Raw genomic sequence first — 22,306 nt, forward strand, 5'->3', positions numbered from 1 at the left:
GGGAGGAGGAGATGGGGGGAGAAGGTACAGAAAACAAGTAGCATAGACGGTAGATAGAAAATAGATGGGGGGGGGGCAAGAATAGTAGGGGAAATATAGAACCTAAAGGACTTGAGACACATGGACATAAACTAAAGGGGGGTAATGGTGGGGTTGGGGGGGCAGGGTGGAAGGGAATGAAGGGGGGAATAGAACAACTGTAACAGCATAATCAATTCAAAAAAATAAATAAATTAAAAAAAAAAGGTTAGCAAATGCTACAGAGTAGTGTTTATGTTAAAAAATGTTCCTCTTTAATGTTTTTGAGTTTATTTAAAATCTAGCAAACGAGATAAAAGAAAATAAATTTAGGGACAGGCTTTAATAGCTTCTAGCCAAGATGGAGACATAGGCAGACACACTTTGCCTCCTCACACAAACATAAGAAGGATCACAACTAAACCTCAAAATAAAAAACCAGAACTGCCAGAAAATCAAACTAATAAAGTCCAACAACCAAGGAATTAAAGAAGAAGCATTCATCCAGATGGGTACGAGGGGCAGAGAGGACACAACACATGGCAGCAGTGAAGCGTGGCAGCTAGAAACCTAGAAACCAGGAGGGACGCCTGGGGAGCCAGCGTCCCCAGTCCCAGGCCAGACCATGAAGACCTGGGTTCCACTGTAGGGAAAATAAAGCCTCATAATCTCTGGCTATAAAAACCAGTGGGGGTGAGGGTGGCAGAAGAAACTGCCATCTCTCAGGAGACTCAGTATAAAGGACCAGCATGGTCCTAGAACACACACAAACCCACCCACTCTGCTATTCGGCATCAGGGCAGCCCTAGAAGGGTGTCAATAGCTTATGGGAAGTGGCAGAAGTGACTGAAAACAGGCAACAGCTGAGCAAGCAGCATTGTGCCCTCTCCAACCCCTCCCCCCATATACAGCACCACAAAGCAACAAAGCAGTTTCCCCTGCCCAGGTGAATACCTAAGGCTCCACCCCTTACAAAAAAAGAAGCTCTACTTAAGACACAGAAACATACACAGGGAGGCTGCCAAATTGAGGAGAAAAAGAAATATGGCTCAAATGAAAAAAGAGATCAAAACTCTAGAAAAAGAACTAGGCAAAATAGAGATAGCCAAACTATCAGTTCAGAGTTCAAAACACTGGTGACACGGATGCTCAGAGAACTCACTGAGAACAACACATTAAAGGGAAGGAGTGAGCGCTTCAGTAAGTAAAATAAAGAAAAACCCATAGGGAACCAACAGTGAAGGGAAGGAAGCCAGGGTTCAAATCAACAATTCTGAACATAAGGAGGAAATAACACCCAACAAGCACAGAACGAAGAAACAAGAATTCAGAAAAATGAGAAGAGAGTAAGATGACCCTGGGACATTTCCAAAAGAGCCAACGTCCACTTCATAGGGATTCCAGAAGGAGAAGAGGAAGAGCAAGAAAATGAAAACTTATTTGAAACAATGAAAAAAAAACTTCCCTCATTTGGCAAAGTAAATAGATATACAAGTCCAGGAAGCACACACAGTCCCAAACAAGCTGGACCCAAAGGGGGACACGCCAAGGCACATCATAATGAAAATGCCAAAGGTTAAAGATAAAGAGAGTCTTAAAGTCCAAAAGCAACAAGAGAGGAGACAGTTAGGTACCTAACAAAGGAGTTCCCAGAAGGCTATCAGCTGATTTCTCCAAAGAAACTTGGCAGGCCAGAAGGAACTGGCAAGAAGTATCCAAAGTAATGAAAAGCAAGGACCTACAACCAAGATTACTCTATCCAGCAAAGCCATCCTTTAAAATGGAAGACCAGGTAAAGCTGCAAGAGTTCACCATCATCAAGCCCTTATTTTATGACTTATTTAAGAAAAGATTAAAACTATGAACACTAAGACAACAACTCACAACTATCGACAACTGAATCTAAAAAAAAAAAAACAAACAAACCAAGCAAACAACTAAAACACGAAGAGAATCATAGAAATGGACATCACATGGAGGGTTATCAGCAGATAGGGGGAGGAGGGAGAATGGGGGAAAAGGTACAGGGATTAAGAAACATAATTGGTAGATACAAAATATACTGGAGCATGTTAAGAATCATATAGGAAATGGAGAAGCCAAAGAACCTATATGCACAATCCATGGACGTGAATGAAGAGGGGACTGCTGGAGGGAAGGGGGATACAGGGCAGAGGGGGACAGAAGGGAAAAGAATGAGACAACTGTAATAGCATAATCAATAAAACATACTTAAAAAAGTGTTAGGGAGTGGGGCATAGGGGGACTAAATGGTAATGGAAAAACAAATATAATAAAGATTAAATTTTAAAAAATGAAATAAGAACTCCTCCAAAAAAATCTGTATGTACTGGTTATAGCATCATTGATTTAACATCAATATCTAATATTACCATTCTTTACTAAATAAAATCTTCGCTATGTCACCTCACCATCTATTCTTTAATTAATTTGAAGTGTTCAGGTAACGTAACATTTTAAAGTTTAAGTAACACTGTTATCAACTGGCAGTAATTTTGGAATTAAGTGTTTCCAATTCTTAAAAATAAGAAAACATAGTAAATTTCTAAGACAGCAAATAGGCATTAAACTATTTTAGGAAATAAAAATAGACTATGATAACAAAATGATAGCCCATTAAAAACAAAGCTAAAGTCAACAGGAATAAATAAAAGATATGAGGGACAACAGACACACTGAAAAATGATGAAAGAACACTAACGGGGAAATTCGCCTGACCTAATTACCACTGGAGAGATTATTACACAAACACAAAACATGTTGTTTTAATCCTCCCTCATATTATTTTTAACTGCTGAATACAGGCTTAATTTTTAGAAGATACACACTTTAAAGCAGTAATGATTTAGATACTTTTATTCCTGAGTTTTTTGGGCACCATAAAAATAAAACAAAACTAACTTAGCAATATTTAATCTAATAATAAATAAAACACATCTATATGAGTACCACTTCTGCCAGGTAAACAAAACAAAGTACAGAAATAACTCTGTGATTAATAGAAAAAAGTATTTTCAGTAACTGAGGGTTCCAAACAAGTAAAAGTATAAATCCAAGCTCTGCACTCAGAACCATTTTTTATGAAAAACTCTTAAAAAATATATTACTTAACCCTGGCTGGTGCAGCTCAGTGGATTGAGTGCTGGCCTGTGAACCAAAGGGTCATTGGTTCAATTCCCAGTCAGAGCACATGCCTGGATTGTGAGCCAGGTTCCCAGTCAGGGGCGCATGAGAGGCAACCACACATTGATGTTTCTCTCCCTCTCTTTCTCCCACCCACCCTTCCCCTCTGTCTAAAAATAAATAAATATTTTTAAAAATAAATAAAATCTTTCTTCTGGAAAAAAAAGTGAAAAAGAGGAGGAAATGATTTTACAAGGCAAGGAAAAGAGCCACATGAGTTTTAGTCTGAAGGACAGAAATGTTGACCTGGAGGCAATAACTTATTGTTAAGTTCCTCTACTTCCGAATAAAAACAAGATGTTGAGCAAGACTGCTAGAACCAATACTCTGATATTCAGTGATACAATTCCATGAATCAAAAAGAAATATAAAGAGGTTCATGGGACTGAAGCTGTGGGGCTTAACAGGTTCTGGGTGCAACAGAATAGCAGGAGAATTTATGTCATACAGAGACTACTGTCCAACATGACTCAGAAAAGTAGAGTTGGGCTATTATAGCCAAGAGTTGGATTCTCTGCCCACAAGGAGAGTCTGAAAAAGGTGGCAAAACACTAGTGTCTGAAGCTACAGATTCTCTAGGAAGGTCAGAAGAAACTAACACAGCCCTACGGCTAGCTAGGCCTTGGTTCAAGCACTGTTAAGCAAGGCCACTGGTTCTATAATATCCCATTTTACCTAGAGCCCTGAGGTGCTTGCTTCTTTACAATCTAGTTCTGAACTAGGGGGTCCTAAAGGTCCCTGGAACCAAGTGAAGACAGTCACAAAACTTCTAGATGGAAAGAGATAAACATTTAAGAGAAATTAAATTCCTACCAAGATAAATTTTTATCTAGAATTCCAAAACCATGAGAAAAGTAATGTCAACTAAGGTGTCCAAACAAATCAATGATATGGAAGTAAAGTCACACAAGGAGTGAGAAATAGTGGTACAGTCTAATGAAAATGAAGAGACTTTTAGGGAGGTGACTTCTAGAACCATTCTAGAGTAGCAATGAGGAACAAGAACACCATTAATTCCACTGTCAGGTCAGAGATACAATGGAGTGTATAGGACAACAAACATCCCTAAATGACAGATTATACTACATATAACACAACTACCTGGTGTCTAACATTAAACAAATAAAACAAACATTATTGTAAGAAGTGCCACAAAAGATGGGCACAATGTGCTATTAGTGTGTAATACTAATAGCTAAAGGAACACAGCTACATAGATTCCCATTTCATAGTTGTAACTGTTATAACTTATATAAAGTAGAAACACAGAATATAAAAAGCACTCAAATATTATTCTGTCTTTTGCCATCTCTAAATATATTTGATGCTCTCATGATGCCAGAAAAAACAAGTTTACAAAATATTACATATAATTACAATATAATTAGTTACAAAGGTGATCATGACAGTATCTTTGAACTTTAATATACTTTATATTAAAATTTGAGAATAGGGCCAAGAAAGCATTTCTGCATTGCTAGTATTATTACTAGCCAAAACTAACCACACACACACACGCACGCACGCTAATAGTCTAAAAAGACTCCCTCTTGTTGGAGCTATTACAAATGGCATCACTTAAATTTTTAAATTTTTTAGTATGCTTATATCTATATTCTAGTATATAGAAAATAAAATAGATTTTTATATAGTGACCATCAAAATTAGCTTACTAATAGTTACAAAGTCTTGAATTTTCTGTATACTATACACTATCAACTAATGATTCTAAGATCACTTTTCAAATCAATTCAAATATGTACCAAACAGCAGTACAGATACATTTGTAGTATCAGAAGACATTTACAGAACTTAAAATTCTGCGCCCTCTTTCCTAAATAATCCCATTTAGGAGAGAAGGAGGGAAGGTGGGAAGGAGGCGTGCCCACCAACCTCCTCTCACTGGATGCTATTTCCTGATCAAGGGATCTGTCTTCTCTTATATGAACTGCTCGATAGGGTTAATTTAGTTGGTTGAACTATTCCCAAAGAGAATTGATTCAACATGGTAAAACAAAGAGCTTTATATTCTACATGCTGCTATTCTAATCATTAAAAGACAAATACTCGCCAGCCTAAACTCTAAAATATTCACCATTACCTTGAAGATTAAGTAGAATCCCCCAAGCATGATAAGCATACAAATGCCTCTATGACCTAACTCTCTAGTCTCACTCACATTCCATCACTTTCTGCCTTAAAATTCAAACTCTAGAAGTAGTACTTGTATTTATGGTTCTCCCTTGCTACTGCCATGCTGTTTTGTATCACTGTTCCTTTGTTCATAGTGTTCCCTTTGGTTGGAACACACTCCCCTCTCATTTACCTGTCTTACCATTTATTCTTCAAGAGCTATTTCAATGGTCACTTCCCCGTGAGATACTTTTCCTGATAACTCAAGTTGGGCCACGAACCTTCCTGTGTTCCCACAGATCCCTTACTACACCTGTGAAGTTCAACATTTTTTTTCTTAAATTACATTTCTTGCTTCTTGATGTAGAAAACAGCAGCAAATCTACACTCAAGCTGAGAAGAACCAGAAAAACTATTAACAACAAAAATAAGGCACCAGAATTGGTAGGATGACCAGGCTTCAAGGAGCCAAGAAATGACTCAACATTCTGTAGCAGCTTTTCCTTCAGAGCATTTGTCCATCCTTTGAGCATAGCAAGAGGCTGAGTATGGGCAAAGAAGCCAACAGGGCTTTTTAAGGAATCTTGAAAAGCTAGAGACAAAATGTAGAGACTCAAGGAGCCAAGAACCTAGCAGGGAGGGGAAAGGCCAGAGATCTAGATGTGACACTCAGCTAATTTTCTTCTTACCACATTTTCTGAATGAATTCTGCCATTGGGAAAAATAGGGATCTATCTAAGAAACTAAGCATAAAACTTCTGAAAATGAAGAATGAATGCAGGGTAAAGTTCAGCACCCTTTAGGAATAAGGGGCCCTAGTGAACACTCCAAGCTCCCAGCTGGAATCCTTGGCTACACTCTAGGAGTTGGGGCAAACCAAACTTGGATAAAGCCATACCCATTGCAACCCAGCCTCCAGGTGGCAGTCTCTTCATTGGCTTAAAGAAATTTTCTACTCAAGTTTACCCACTAGAGGAAAAACTGAACCCTTTTGCAGAAAGATAACATACAGAGCCTCTACAATTTTTCATAATATTCAGCATCCAATCAAAAATTATCAAGCATAACAAGAGAAAAAAAACATGTGACCAAAACCAAGACAAAAGGCGGGGGGAGGGGGTACCACAACAAAAAAACTGAATTTTTTGAGTTATCAGAATGATAATACAAGAACATAGAGGGAGCCCTGGCTGGCATAGCTTAGTGGATTGAGTGCTGGCCTGAGAACTAAAGGATCGTGGTTCGATTCCCAGTCAGGGCATATGCCTGGGTTGCAGGCCAGTTCCCAGCAGGGGGACACACAAGAGGCAACCATACACTGATATTTCTCTCCCTCTCTCCTTCCCTTCCCCTCTAAAGATAAATAAGTAAAATCTTTAAAAAGTAAATAAATAAAATCTTAAAAAAAAAAGAAAATGGAGAGAACGAAAATAGATTTTTTTAAAAAGATGAAGAATTTCACTGGAGAAGTTTACCCTATAAAAAAATCCAAAGGGAAATTCTAGAACTAAAAAATATATATAATAACTGAAATTAAGAAAGACTCCAGTATATGGATCTAACAACAAATTAGACATGGTTGTACAGCTATGCAGAATAAATTTTATCATTTTAAATGCATATATTAAAAAGAAAAGCTGAAAATCATTATTGAAGCATCTATCTCAAGATAAAAACAGTCAAGTGCATAAGACGGAAGCAAATAATGAAACTAAGAGCAAAACTTAAAAAAAATGTACTACAGGGAAAATCAACAGAACTAAAAGACTCACTGACCTCCACACAGACTGATCAAAAAAGAAAAAGCACAAGTCAATGAAGAACTGAAAAAGAGAACATCACTACGGACCCTTTACATGTTAAAAAGATGATATTATGAATAACTTTACACAATTTAGAAATTTAATGAAATGAATCAATTCCTTGAAAACCACAATCTACCAAGATCGAAATAGAGTTCATAAAGACCCAAATGGTTCCATAATTACCAAAGAAATTGGATTATTAAATATTTTTCCATAAACAAACACATCTCTAGACCCCAGTGGCTTCGCCTGTGCAATCTTCCAACATTTAAGAAAGATATAAGCCGTAGCCAAGTGGCTCAGTTGGTTGAAGCATTGTCCCATATACCAAAAGGTTGGGGGTTCAATCTCAGTTGGGGCACATACCTACGTGCAGGTTCAAGCCCCACTCAGAGTGTGTACAGGAAGTAACGGATTGATGTTTTTCTCTCACTCTTTCTCCCCCTTTCTCTTTAAAGTCAATAAACATGTCCTTCAGTGAGAATTTTTTTAAAAAGGGTAAAATATGAATTTAAAGAGCCCAAGAACATTTAAAAAAGAAAAAGCAGACACACTTGCCAATTCATTTTACAAAGTTGAGCATAAATTTATTACGAAAACCTGACAAAGGCATCATGAACCAATCTCACCCATTAACATATACACAAAAAGCCTAATTGAGCAAAATGTTAGTAAAATTCAATGATATATAGAAATTCAACACCTGTTCATGAAAAATCTCTTAGCAAACTAAGGCAGAGAAAGGAATGTCTTACTCTGATAAAGACTGTAAGAAATATATAACAAATATATAACAAATATACTTAATGTGAAATACTGAAAGCTTTCCCCTCATATTGAGACTCAGACGAAGATACTTGGTACCATCATTTATATTCACGTGTTCTGGAGGCCCAAACTACTTGTATAGAACAAGAAAAATAATTCAAAAGTATAAGGAGTGGAAAGAAAGAATAAAACCATAGTTATTCAGCATTGACATGACCGTATATAATATATAGAAAACCCAAAATACTCTGCAAACTATTAGTAAGCTAATTTAGTATGGTCAACATATAAAAATCAAATTTATTTCTATATGCCAGCATATAAAACAAGGATACTTAAAAATAAAAAATTCTAAATTATACCATTTAGCCTTATGGTATCAAAATGATACAAATAGCCTCAACAAGACTCAACTATCCAAGAAGAAAACTTAACTACCAAACACTATTAAAAGTTACTGAGGACCACCTTTAAAGAAAATAGAGAAATATTCTGTTAACTGACTGAAATACTTATTATAAAAACATGTCAACTCTCCCCCAAATTAACCTACAGATTTAATAAAACCAAAACCTTCATGCTGCTTTATTTTAAAGTATATATAAAAAACCAAAGGGTTAAGGAAAGACAATCTTGAAAAAAAAAGAACAGTTTATGCCACCAAAGACTTTATTATAATACTATTATAAGCAAACAAACTAATGATGAGAAAAGAGTCAAGAAACAAACCCACTAATGTATCTATTTATACAGTGACTTGATTTATAACAAAAATATACTGCAGGGCAGTGGGGTAGGGCTAAGGTCTTTTTAATAAAGGTGCTGTTACCTATATAGAGAAAAATGACTTTAGACTCCTACTTCACACCACACCAAAACAACAATGAAATTCCAACTGATATGTAGATTTAAGTGTAAAAAATTTAAAAATCAAGTATGCTGAAGAAAATGCAGGAAAATGAAGGTAACTTTATTACCTTCAGTTAACCAAACATTTATTTAAAAGGACTAAACAAAAAGAAGAAAAAAAAGATAATTTAGTCATTGAAAATTAAGACCTTCATCAAAAGTCAACCCAAACAGAGTTGAAGATATCTGTAATACACAGAACCTGCAAGAGAAAGAACCTAATAAAATAATGAGCAATTAAAGACAATTAAAAACCCCAGGTAAAAGATTTGAACAGATATTTCACTCAAAAATAGGATACCTAATCGCCAATAAGCACACGAAAGCCTAACAAACTTCATTAGTAATCAAGGAAATGCAAATTAAAATCCAATGTGATACTATAACACAGGCATCAGAATAACTAAAATGAAAAACACAATACCAAGTGTTGACAAGGATGTAGAGCAACTTGAGACTTTCATCCTTTGCTGGAAAAGGTAAATAAAAAAGTGGTAAATAGTAATATAACAACTTTGGAAATACAATTAGTGGTACCTACTAAACCTAAGCATGTACATATTCTAGGTTCTAGCAATTCTGCCTCTAGGAATATACTCAACAGAAATGTACGCATATGTTCACTAAGAGACACGCATAAGAAAATGACTCTAGTGTCCATCCAGAGAACAGATGGACATAAAGGAATGGAACTGTTCCAATTCATACAATGGAATAATATGTGTCAATGAGAATTAATTAATTTATGGCTACATGAAGTAACATGGATGAATCTCATACACACACACACAAAGCAAAAGAGGCAGTACATACTCTATGATTCCACACACATACACATTACATGAACTCAAACTCAGAAAAAACTAATGTGTAATATTAGGATAGTAGCCTCTTGGAAGAGAACAGACAAAAGGACACAGTAACTACAAAAGAACACAGAGGGGCTTCTGAGCTGCTGGTAATGTAAAATTCTAGTTGTGTACTTATGATCTGCATATGTTCCAATATATTACACATCAAAAAACTGTTTAAGGAAAACAAAAAAGACCATCAAGCCAGGGAGAAAACAGATGTACAGTATATTTCGGACTATAAGACACACAACCCAAATTTGGGAAGAAATGCAGGTGCCATGTATAGTCCGAATGTAGCTTATTGGGCTCGCATGGGGGGGGGGGTGGCAGCAGAGGAGCAGGGTAACAGGTTATTAAACATTTTACCACATTTTTTTGCTTCAAAATTTCTTCCTATTTTCCTCCTCTAAAACCTAGGTGCATTTTATGGTCCTGTGCATCTTATAGTCCTAAAAACATGGTATTTACTTACCAAATCCACAGATGGTACAAAAATGATTAAATAACAATCTTAATTTTAAAGCCGGAAAAATGGACCATGATAAACAATTTTAAATTTAATAGGAATAAATAAGAAATGCTGCACCTAAGTTAAAAACTAAAAAAGTACATCTAGTGTAAGGGAATCTTTGCTTAGAAGTTGAGACAGAAACAGTAAGGTTTTAAAAACAAGTTTATTATAGGCCAACAAACATGACATTACTGCCAAATAAAATTCAGTTTAGATAATGAAACAAATAAATCCTAGATTAAGATGAGGTAATAGTTTCACTTTATTGCTCATTAATGACAACAACTGAAATGTCTCAATTTAAGAGACACACTAAAACAAATGTGTCTAGAAAATGAAAATATAGGATGGTTAAGGGAAAATCCTGTCTAACAAAAAATGGTTAGAGATGACTTCATGGGTTTAACACCCGTCTTTAACTTAAGGGCTATTGTTTAAAATAAGAAACAGCTCTATTCTGTACTGCTGCTGTGGCCAGAACTAGAACCAATCCAAGTGTCCTCTAGGAAAAAAAGCAATTTTAAGATTCAGTTTAGGAAAAACTTTCCAATAATTCATACATTTTTTTCCAGTATAATGAGCAAGTACCCAAAGCAGAAGATCTCATCGGACATGGTAGTTCGTTCTTTCTTTTTTTTTAAACTGTAGTTCAAGTAAAAAAAAAAAAAAAAACCTACCACTCTCCCCCGCCCCAACAACGCCCTAGAATTTTCAAATTTTGTAGTTAGACTGAACCAGTGTTTCCCAAACTAAACATATGCTAATAGAATCATGAAGCTTTTAAAAACACAAATGTCCACAGTTGCCACAAGAAGCTCAGTGGGCATGGGTGGGGCCTGGAAGCTCTGAAAATCCTCCTAAAGAGTGCCAGAAGAAGAGGAAGAGCAAGGAATTGAAAACTTATTTGAAAGAATAATGAAGGAGAACTGTCCCAATCTGGCAAAGGATATAGACTTCCAGGAAGTCCAGGAAGATTAGAGTGTCCCAAAGAAGATGGACCCAAGAAGGAACATACCAAGACACATCATAATTACATTACCCAAAATGGAATACAAGGAGAGAATCTTAAAAGCAGCAAGAGAAAAGGTGACAATTACCTACAAAAGAGTTCCCAGAAGACTGTCAGTTGATTTCCCAAAAGAGACCTTACAGGCAAGAAGGGGCTGGAAAGAGGTATTCCAAGTCATGAAATGCAAGGACCTACATCCAAGATTGCTCTATCCAGCAAAGCTTTCATTTAGAATGGAAGGGCAGATAAAGTGCTTCTCAGATAAGATCAAGTTCAAGGAGTTCATCATCACCAAGCCCTTATTACATGAAATGTTAGAGGGATTTATCTAAGAAAAAGAAGATAAAAAAGATGAACAGCAAAATGAAAGCAAACTCATAGTTATTAACCACCACCACCACACCTAAATGAAAATGAAAGCAAAATGAAAGCAAACTCATAGTTATTAACCACCACCACCACACCTAAAATAAAAACAAAAGCAAACTAAGAAAACAACTAGAATAGAAACGGAGATCACGTGGATGGTTATCAACAGGGAAATGGGAATGGGGGGGAAGGTACAGAGAATAAGTAGCATAGATGGTAGGTACAAAATAGACAGGGGGAGGTTAAGAATAGAATAGGAAATGTAGAAGCCAAAGAACTTATATGTATGACCCATGGGGGGAGAATTTACATGTAAAGCAGGGGAATGTGGGTGGGAGGGGGTATGTAGGAGGAGAATAAAGCGGGGAGGAATGGGACAATGGTAATAGCATAATCAATAAAATATATTTAAAAATAAAAATAAAAATAATAAAAATCCTCCTAAAGATTCTGATTTGCCTAGTGGCCCAGGGGCTTGAGACCCTATATTGGAAAAATCACATAATTAGGTGGCTTTTAAGATTTTTTAAAGTTTCAAAATTCTAATAAAACTACCTTTATATACACAGAGCTGTTTTATCTTTGTATATAAAAAGCACTTTTGAAAAAAAAAAATCACTTTGAGAACTTCCAGCCAAGATGAAGGCACAGACTGATACGCTTCACTTCCTCACACAACCAAAAAGGATAATAACCAATTTAAAAACAAAAAATAACTAGAACTGTCAGAAAATAGACAGTTGGACCCTATGGAAGTTCAACTTCCATAAGAATTAAAGAAACATTCATCCAGACTGGTAGGAAGGACAGAAACGGGAAGCTGGGGTGCAAGGATGTGATCGCAGGACAAGGAGGTGGCTGGTGGACCAGGGTGGGTGAGGCAGCAGGTAGCGGATGCAGATATCCCACCTTCACATGTGCACAAGCCAGGAGGAACACTAGGGAGCAAGACAGACTGCACAACCCAGGGCTGTTCCAGCCTGGGAACCTGAGGCCTCAAAACTTATGGCTATAAAAACCTACGGGGGATGCAGCAGTGGGAGAAACTCCCAGCCTCGTAAGAAAGTCCACAGGAGAGAGGTACTGGGTCCCACCATGTACACAAGCCCAAGCCCACCCACCCAGGAATCAGCATCAATATGGCACAATTTGTTTCTGGGTGGGTAGTGGGGGAAGTGACTGAAAGCAGGGCAAAAGCTGAGCAAGCTGCATTGTGCCCTCTCTGACCCTTCCTCCACATACAACACTACATTGCAATGATGTGAGTTGCCCAGCCCTGGCAAATACCAGGGCTCCATCCCTTACAACATAACAGGTGCACTGAGACAAAGAAATATTGCCCAAATGAAAGAATAGATCAAAACTCCAGAAAAGGAACTAAGCAACAAGCAGACAGCTAACCCATCAGATGCAGAGTTCAAAACACTGGCAATCAGGTTGCTCACAGAAATGATTGAGTATGGTCGCAAAACAAGAAGAAGTGAAGGCTACTCAAAGTGAAATAAAGAGAAATATACAGGGAACCAACAGTGAAGGACTCAAATCAAAGATTTGGGCCAGAAGGAAGAAATAAACATTCGAAGAGGACAGAATGAAGAAACAAGAATTCAAAAAAATGAGGAGAGGCTGAGGAACCTCTGGGACAACTTTAAACGTTCCAACATCCAAATCATAAGGGTGCCAGTAGGAGAAGAGGAAGAGCAAGAAAATGAAAACTTATTTGAAAAAATAATGAAGGAGAACTTCCCTAATCTGGCAAAGGAACTAGAACTTCCAGGAAGTCCAGGAAGCTCAGAGGGTCCCAAAGAAATTGGATCCAAGGAGGAACACACCAAGACATAGTTACATTACCCAAGATTAAAGATAAGAAAAGAATCTTAAGAGCAGCAAGAGAAAAGGAGACAGTTACCTTCAAAGGAGTTCCCATTAGACTATCAGCTGATTTCTCAAAAGAAACCTTACAGGCAAGAAAAGGCCGGAAAGAAGTATTCAACCAAGTCATGAAAATCAAGACTCTGCAACCTAGGTTATTCTATCCAGCAGAGCTATCACGTAGAATGGAAGGGCAGATAAAGTGCTTCCCAGACAAGGTCAAGTGAAAGGAGTTCATCATCACCAAGCCCTTATTATATGAAATGTTAAAGGTACTTATCTAATCAAAACTACGAACAGTAAAATGACAACAAACTCCAACTATTAATAACTGAACCTAAAAATAAAAATAAACAAAGCAAACAACTAGAATAGGAACAGACTCACAGAAACAGAGATCACATGGAGAGCTGTCAGTGGAGTGAGGGGGGTAAGAATGGGGCAAAAATGTGTAAGGAATGAGAAGCATAATTGGTAAGTACAAAATAGATAGTGGGAGGTTAATAATAGTATAGGAAATGGAGAAGCCAAAGAACTTACATGTATGACCCATGGACATGAACTAAAAGCAGTGGGGGGGGGATACTGGAGGAAGGGGAGTACAAGGTAGAGGGGGATAAAGGGGGAAAAAATGAACCAAAACAACACAGAAAGAACTCAGATATTTGCTATTCATTAATGTACACATATCAAAATATTCTTGGCCATTATTCTTTATCCCAAACACGATACTAGTTACTAGGGGTAAAAAGATGTGTATGACATTTTATACAGTAAGCTTTTCAAGTGAATAAACTTCATAGTTGTTTGTAGAAAAAAAACAGCTAATGTAATTATATGATGAAATTACAGAATTTTTTAAAAGGGCACAAAACAAACAGTAATTTAGAGGTCAGCTGGCTCTCTCCCTAGAAGCTTCCAATATTACCTTAGCAGTTTACTTGAATTCCTCATAATATTCAAGAAATATAGAGCAATTTTTTGTTACCTGAAGACAATGGCTAACTATAATCTAGAAATAATGGCAGTTTACTACTATTAGTATTGACTACGAGGAAAGAAAACACACGTACCTATCTTTCTAAAGCTATAACTCAGATACAAACACAAGCAAGCAACACAAGCAAGCAAACAAAACCAGTTCATTCTTATTTTGTTTCACAATAAAATAAGATGTTTCTCAAATAAAAAACACAGCATACCCCTCACTGGTACATATTTCTCCAATTCATGTCAAGATACTAATATAGGACAATAGTAGACTTATTTCTAATAAAAGTCATCTATCTACAGTGAGGAGAAAAATCATTACCTGGTTTGTAGGCATTTTCGGCACATTTACTTTCCACATCTGGGCTTCTCTAGAGATTGCCTTTTCCAAAAGGAAAGACAATCTCTGGTTTTCCAAAGGCCCTGGAAACTTCATGATATCCTTTGGATCTGCCTGCCTCCCAGCTTGATGTAGCTACCTATAAAATCAAATATAAAACAAGGCTGTTTATGTAATTACAGAATAAGTATAGCGATGTATAAGTATGCTGGCTCTTATTAAGCAATTCATATAACAAAATAAGATTGTTATGAGGCAGTATAAGCTTTTATAGCTTTTGAAAATATCACATATTAAAATGTTGCCCTGGCTGGCATGGCTCAGAGGATTAAGCATGGGCCTGCAAAACCAAAGGGTTACCAGTTTAATTCCCAGCTAGAGCAAGTGCCTTGCAACCAGGTCCCCAGTATGGGGTGTGCAACAAGTAACCAATCTATGTTTCTCTCCCTCTCTCTCCCCCTACCTTCCCCTCTCTCTAAAAATAAATAAATCAATAAAAACAACTTTAAAAATATTACGGTGATAGTTATCAAAACATTCTCACTTTAAATTGGAAACACAGTTATAAAGAATAAAAACATGGTCTTATAACTGACAAAAACCACTGGACCTTAATCAAAATAGATTATAACTGTCAAACTGTGTCAGACAATCTAAAGTTATGAGCTTTTTATACTAGGAATTCTTAGTATATGTCCCAAATATTCATGTTAAAAATCTAATCAGGTAAGGGTTGCCAACCTTTTTCATTAAAAAAAGTTACAACAACCATGTTAAATCCCACCTATTCTCACTTAATCAGCATGAAACCATCACCTTAAATATGAAACTTTTTTCATTTTAAAACAATTAGTTTTGATTTTTTTCATGGTTCAAAAATATGTACATATAGTATAAAAAGGCAATATGAAACTATATTCCATTGAGCTTCCAATACAGTGTCTACTAACCTCACATGTGGATATTTAAATTAGATACAACTCCTCAGTCTAGCCCCATTTCACATGCTCAATAACTACAAGTAACTAACAAATACTGCATTGGATAATACAGAAAGGGAACATGTCTATCAAGGCAACAAATTCTACTGGACAGCGTTGATTAGAAAACTCAACAGTAAAGTGACTGGCAGTCCAAATGAGCAACAAGTCTGAAAAGCCAATACATGATCAGTGCAGGGCAAATCAAAGTCCAAGAGAGATGCCTAAAAAAAGTTTTAAAAAGAGGGAAACTATACATCTGAGAGATAACTAGGTATAAAAAATTTAACCGAGAATTGCTGAATCCCTGGCTGGTATGGCTCAGTGGATTGAGTGCCAGTCTGTAAACCGGAAGATCACTGGTCTGATTCCCCACTGAGACACACGCCTGGGTTCTCAGGCCAGGTCCTGGACTTGGGGCATACCAAGGGCAGTGCAAGAAACAACTGGTTGATGTGTATCTCTCGCACATCGATGTTTATTTCTCTCCCTCTTACCCTCTCTCTAAAAATAAATAAAATTCTAAAAAAAAAAAAAAAGAGAAAGATTGTTGGAGAAACGTGAAAAGATATAATGAAAGGTAAGCAACTGAGAAAGTAAACCAGAAAAAAAAAAGGTTATGCAAGAAACGTAAATGTAAGAGAATACCACAGTACTTTACATAGCGATAAGATCAGGTTCAAGATTCCTGTTTTCCAATTACCTACAATTTAGGTCCTCAGTAACACTTTCAGATATTTAGATGCTTTTAACAACTTTTTTAATAGACATCACAAGTAAAATTCGAAAATACTTTCAGATGAATGAAAAAGACTACCTAACATAAAAAAACTTATGGGATGCAATGAAAGTGGTGCTTAGAGACAAATTAATTCTTGTAAATGCTATATTAAAGACAATCTCAAATCAATACCATAACCTTCTACCCTAAGACACTGGAAAAAGTATAGTAAACTATAACTAACGAAAGCCAGAAGGAAAGAATATTAGAGTGGAAATGAAAAAGTACAGAACAGAAAAATAAAATAGAATCAATGCAACCAAAAGGTAGTTCTTTGAAAAGGTCATTAAAATTAGCAAATCTTTAGTTACACTGACCAAGAAAAAACAAAGGATAAAGCACTAAAAGCAGAAAGAAAGCAAAGACATGACTACCTATGCTATAGAATTTTTTAAAAAATAAAAGAATTTTATAAACTGTATACCAATAAAGTGAACAATTTGGATGAAACAAATACTAGAACCACAAACTATCAAAAATCACTTAAGTAACAGAAGGGCTGACTAGCCATATAACAAGAAACAAAATGAATAAACAAACTACTGCTAAGGAAAAGCCTATGCCAAAATGGCTTCACTAGTCAATTCTACTAAACATTTACAGAAAAATTAATACAAATTATTCATCTACTCTTGCAAAAAGAGTACTTCTCAACTCATTTTATGAGGCCAGTTATCACCCTACTACCAGAACCAAAAACAACATATAGCACTAAAAAACTATAGATCAGTATCTTTTCTAAATACACACAGAACTCAACAACAACAAAAAACAAGCAAACTGAATCTCCCACTGTAAAAAAGATTATACACCATAACCAAATGTGACTTAGCCCAGGAATGTGAAGTTGGTTTAATATTCAGAAATCAATTAACATAATACATCACATCAGGAGAAGAAAAAGAAATCATTCTTTGCTCACACTAGGATGTCAACAAAGTAAAAGGAAAAAAGTTTGAATTTCTTAAACTTAAAAAAAAAAGATACAAATATGCAAGTGAAAGAAAGAATGGACGACACCTGTGGGGATGTTCCTGATTAAATGAGTCTATAGAAAAATCAGATTGCAGTATCTGACCTTAGAATGGATCCTGTACTGGAAGAGAGATAAATACTAACAATGTCATTATTGGGTCAATTGACATAATGGGAACATGGGCAGTAGACTAAAGTAAATGTAACAATGTTAAATGTATTAAAGCTTATAACTTTACTGTGATTCTCTAAGAGAATATCCCTAGCCTTAAGAAATGCACACTACAAAATTTAGGAGTAAGGGGCCATCATGAAATTTATACATACATCTGGTGGGGGGACAGGGATGACAAATGATAAACCAAATAAGGTAAAATGTTAATAGGTGAATCCTGGTGAAGGGTTTCATTTTGAAATTACTTATAAGATGTAAAAGACAATTTATGGAAGTACTTATCAGGCTATTACTTACATTCCATTTTTAAGTCTCTAGTAAGGCATAATATGACACATTGTCACAGGTCTGCAAACCAGAGGATTGCGGTTTGATTCCCAGTCAGGGCACATGCCTGGGTCGCAGGCCAGTCCCCTACAGGCCAGTCAGTTCCCAGCAGGGGATGCATTAGAGGCAACCACACACTGATGTATTTCTCCCTCTCTCCTTCCCCTCTAAAAATAAATAAATAAAATCTTAAAAAAATAAATAAAAATATGACACATTAAGCATTGGCTTGAGTTTTTCTTCTTTTACTGGCAGAATACAACCTATTTTCTTTTTTTAAATTTATTTATTTATTTTTAGAGAGAGGGGGAGGGGGGAGAGAGAGAGAGAAAAACATCAATGTGTGAAACGTCCATTGGTTGCCTTCCACATAGGCCCAGGCTGCAACCCAGGGATGTACCCTGACCAGGAATGCTCCCACCCAAACGGTTATCAAACCAGGGACCCTTCACTTTGCAGGACAATGCTCAACAAACCAAGTCAATCAGGGCCTATTTTCTAATATGTAAAACAGATTATTTGAATCAGATTAATAATGAACCCTGCTAAGAAATAAAATAAGAACACTTAAAACATTATTTTATGCCCACGTTTGGATACAGCCAGAATTTTGAATGCTCAGGTAGAAAAGTCTCTAGGAACTGAAAAACAAAAAGACAGTATTTTGGTTGGCATACTCCACACACCTCTAACTTTATGAATAGCTTCTTTCACACGTCTCCCATTCTTTAAATCTCTACTTCTGCTTCTTTCAGGTTTATCAAATAGCTTAATGTCTGAGTGAAGTTTATAAAGTCCTTATTATACAGCATAAACTATATTACAAATCTATATAAAGGGCCTCCCACTCATCTAAGGGAAACTACTGCATGGTGATGGCTAAACAGAACTTCATTAATATGGAATTATTATGCTTACTATTATTATAACATCAACACTATTAATAATTCTGTATTGGTGCTGATTTCTGGATCTTATGTTCCTCTTCTAAATATGAATTTATTAATACAAGAACCTCATTATTGGGTTTTACTTCCTAATATTACTTCCTTGGCTTTATGCCCCTAACTTAATAATGAACTATATGTAATACTTGCAATTCTAAAACAGGATGCTCTTTCCCAATCTCCATGTCTTTCCACACTCTCTTCTTTTAACTTGAAATGTCCTTCTGTAGCTCACACTCCCCTTCCTACTGAGTGTACACTTGCATCAATCTGTGACTGGAACACTGCCTTCCTATACCCCTACTTGGACATAACTCTACTTTTGCATTTAATTGCTGTGATAATTATTTGCAGACTTGTCTCTCCTACTAACCATAAGTTCCGTGATGGCATTCAGAGTTGAGCACTATAACTTAATAAACAATAGCTTACACTTGCTAAATGATTAACAGGTAAAAGCAGTGAGTGCTACCTGGTCAGTATTCTTCTAAGTATTATGCCATATTAACTGATTTAATCCTAACACAACCTTATGAAGTAGGTATTAAGCTCACTTTAAAGATAAAGAAACATGCAGAGATTGAATACTTTTCATCTTTAAAATATTACACAATCAGAATAAACAATCAGAGAGTATACACACTCTCAGCTTCCAATGTGACCAAAAAACGTTTGCGAGTTCCATTCTAACCCACTAGGATGCCACTCTACTTTACCTCCCAACACATGTTAATTCTACTGGTCTGCTCTTCATCAATATTAAGATTTTCCTGGTCCAGAAACTCATTATCTCTCATCCTGCTGGTCCCAGATTAGTGAATCTAGATCTCGTCCATTCTCTCTTAACTTATTGGTATTTATCCATTCCCTTCTACTTCATCTACCACAAATGACCTGGAAAACTGGAAGCAGATAACATTACTGTTAACCTTTTCAACAGAGAGAGAAACTATTCAACGTATTCTCAGAATGCTCGGGTTTGAACTCTGGCCACCAGGTTCTAGCTGTGCCATTTAAGGAAGAAATTACTTTATTTCATCGAGCTTCAGTTTTCCTCATCTGTGAAATGACACTCAATGAAACCTGCCTCAAGAATTCAGTAAGTTGCAAACCACTTAGAATAACTGTCTGATAATATGCCTCAACAAGTGTTGTTATTAACACCCTAAGGTCACACACTGCTGCTCAAATGTTGAGTGACTCCCCAATAACATAAGAAAGGCTAAATACTTGAGCTTAGCGTTCAGTGTCAGTCTGATTCCATCCTGCTTCCGGAGAGATAGATACCTTCCACTATTTTGCTACCCAATTCTCAAGTCCGGCCAAAATGATCTGCAGTGGAACCTTGAGCTCAGCAGAGGCCCTTCTTTCCTTTTTTCAAAACTTCGCTATTTTTATTCGCTCTTCAGGATGCAACTCAAATCTCACCTCCTCTTCAATCTCCCCCACCCACACCCTGGGTGACGTTCCCCTTCACCGAGTTCCCGCAGCCTCGGCGGTCCGCCCCATTCATTTGGCATTCACATCGCTTTGCAATGTAAATCATCTTTCTTTGGCTCCCACAGGAGCGTTGAAGTCTAACGGTGGGAGTGTGTCCCCTTCTTTGTGTATTACACAGGCTTGTAGAGCCTAGAAAATGCATTACAGAGTAGACAACCTGCAATTCCTACAAAAAAAGTTACTCGGCGACGGACAAAAATGGCCCGAAAGGGTATAGAGAAGAGCTGTTAGCAAACTGGGCAGGTGCCGAGCTGTTCTCGCGGAGGGCCCCTGTGGAAGCGGAGGCGAAGGCGGACGGACCGAGGGAGGGGGGGATGTAGTAGGGGTGGATGGATGTGGCTGGGGGAGGACTGGCGAAGTCCTTCCCCCACTGGTGGTGGGGGAGGTGGTGCCCGGGAGCGGGCGGCTACGGGGGCTTTCCTGTGCGTTGCTCGCTCGCGCCAGCGCGGTCGCGGAGACTTGTCGAGCCCCGGCCCTGCCCGCTCACCTTCTCCTCTTCCTCCTCCCTGGCAGAGCTGTAGGCCTCACAGTGGTGACGCGGGGTCATCCGGGGCCCGCTACCACCTCATTTTCCTCAGCGCGCGGCGACGGGGCGCGTGAGACGAAGACCAAGCGGACTGAGGAGGGAGAAGAGGGGAAACCGTGCCGGGGGGCGCGGGCACTGCCACTCGAGCAGGACACACGGCTGCTGCCGTGGGTCGGTCAGCGAATTAGTTCCATGACGATCCTGGACCTGAGGCTGCCACCGCCGGTCTGGCTCCTCCAACCGCCGCTTGTGCCCGGGTGGGGAGGGGGCTCCCTCTCTCCATAGGGCGGCGGGGGTCGGGGAGAGGCGGGGGATGAGACCGGCTCTGCCCCTGCCCGGGGGAAGCGCCTCCGAGGGGAAATGGTGAAAGGGAGGAAAGGGGAAAAAGAAAAAGAAAAAAAAAGAAGGGGAAGGGGGAAAATAAGAAAAGGCGAGACAGAGGCGCTGCTGCGTCCGCTCGCGGGGAAGGCAAGGGAGGGAGGGGGTGGAAAGAGGTGCCGGCTTCCTCGGCTCCGCCCTCGCGGACCGATTCCGAGTGTAGCTCTACCCTTGTAAACAAGGGTGAAATAGTCTCACGTTAACCCCCCTTTTCCTCCCCCTGGGTTTTGCGGTCCAACAAACACACGGAGAGAAATCGGGGAGAAAACTGCCGTTGGAAAGGCACTGTGGTTAACTAGAAGGGGAAAAAATTTTTTTTGTGGGCTAAGAAAATCCAAGTTGCGCGGACTTGTTTGCCCTAGGAGAGCGGAAGGGTCCGTGAACCACCGCACGATGACGTCAGAGCCCTTCTTCAGCGGGCCTAGACCTGGCGAAGGGTGTCTGGAGAGTGCGCTGCGCATGCGTCTCGTGTAAGAAAGAAGCGGCTGAGGGCACCGCTTGGGGGTGGGGTACTGTTGGGATGCTTCTCTGGCCCAACCTGGAGCTCTCTGGATTGATCCGAGCTAACTTGTTTCTGGGACTGGTAGAAGAATATGTATTGGGAAGGGGCAGGTGATGCGTTGTGGAAAAGTATTATATTCTTTGTTGATCTCGCAAAAAATTGTGTTCCCTTATCATTGAGGTGTAAATGGAATTGCAGTGTTTTCTTTGCTGCCACATCCTGGGTGGAGGGACATTCTAAAGCACTTTAGACATCAGGACATTTGAGGGCTTCTGTCCTTAAGCACCTTTTTGCTTAAGGCCAATTTAAAATGGTGAATTATACAGCTGAAGGCCGAGAACGTGCTTGGTAATGCGCCAAGGAAATTGTATTCACTTAACCAACACATCTGAGTATTTCAGACTAGGTTTTATTCCCAGGTGTTTAACGAGTG

The 22,306-nt window shown here is 38.1% G+C and overlaps 1 protein-coding gene across 2 annotated transcripts in view; it reads right to left on the reverse strand.

Moving 5' to 3' along the window:
• Positions 1 to 21,478, reverse strand: part of CCNI (cyclin I) — a 34,384-nt gene extending 12,906 nt beyond the window's left edge. Inside the window, exons 1-2 of one of the 2 annotated variants that reach the window (XM_037147056.2) lie at positions 20,955 to 21,478; positions 14,765 to 14,921 (exon numbers count right to left, since the gene is read on the reverse strand). In XM_037147056.2, the coding sequence (XP_037002951.1) occupies positions 14,765 to 14,878 (114 nt within the window). In that variant the 5' untranslated portion in view covers positions 14,879 to 14,921; positions 20,955 to 21,478. Of the gene's footprint in view, positions 1 to 14,764; positions 14,922 to 20,395; positions 20,408 to 20,954 lie in introns of both variants that reach the window. The other variant, XM_037147059.2, reaches the window with a different exon arrangement.
• Between the last annotated feature and the right edge of the window lie 828 nt (positions 21,479 to 22,306).

This window comes from Artibeus jamaicensis, unplaced genomic scaffold (assembly GCF_021234435.1).
Source record: "Artibeus jamaicensis isolate MK-2021 breed Jamaican fruit bat unplaced genomic scaffold, CSHL_Jam_final scaffold_1031, whole genome shotgun sequence".
Classification (NCBI taxonomy): Eukaryota; Metazoa; Chordata; class Mammalia; order Chiroptera; family Phyllostomidae; genus Artibeus; species Artibeus jamaicensis.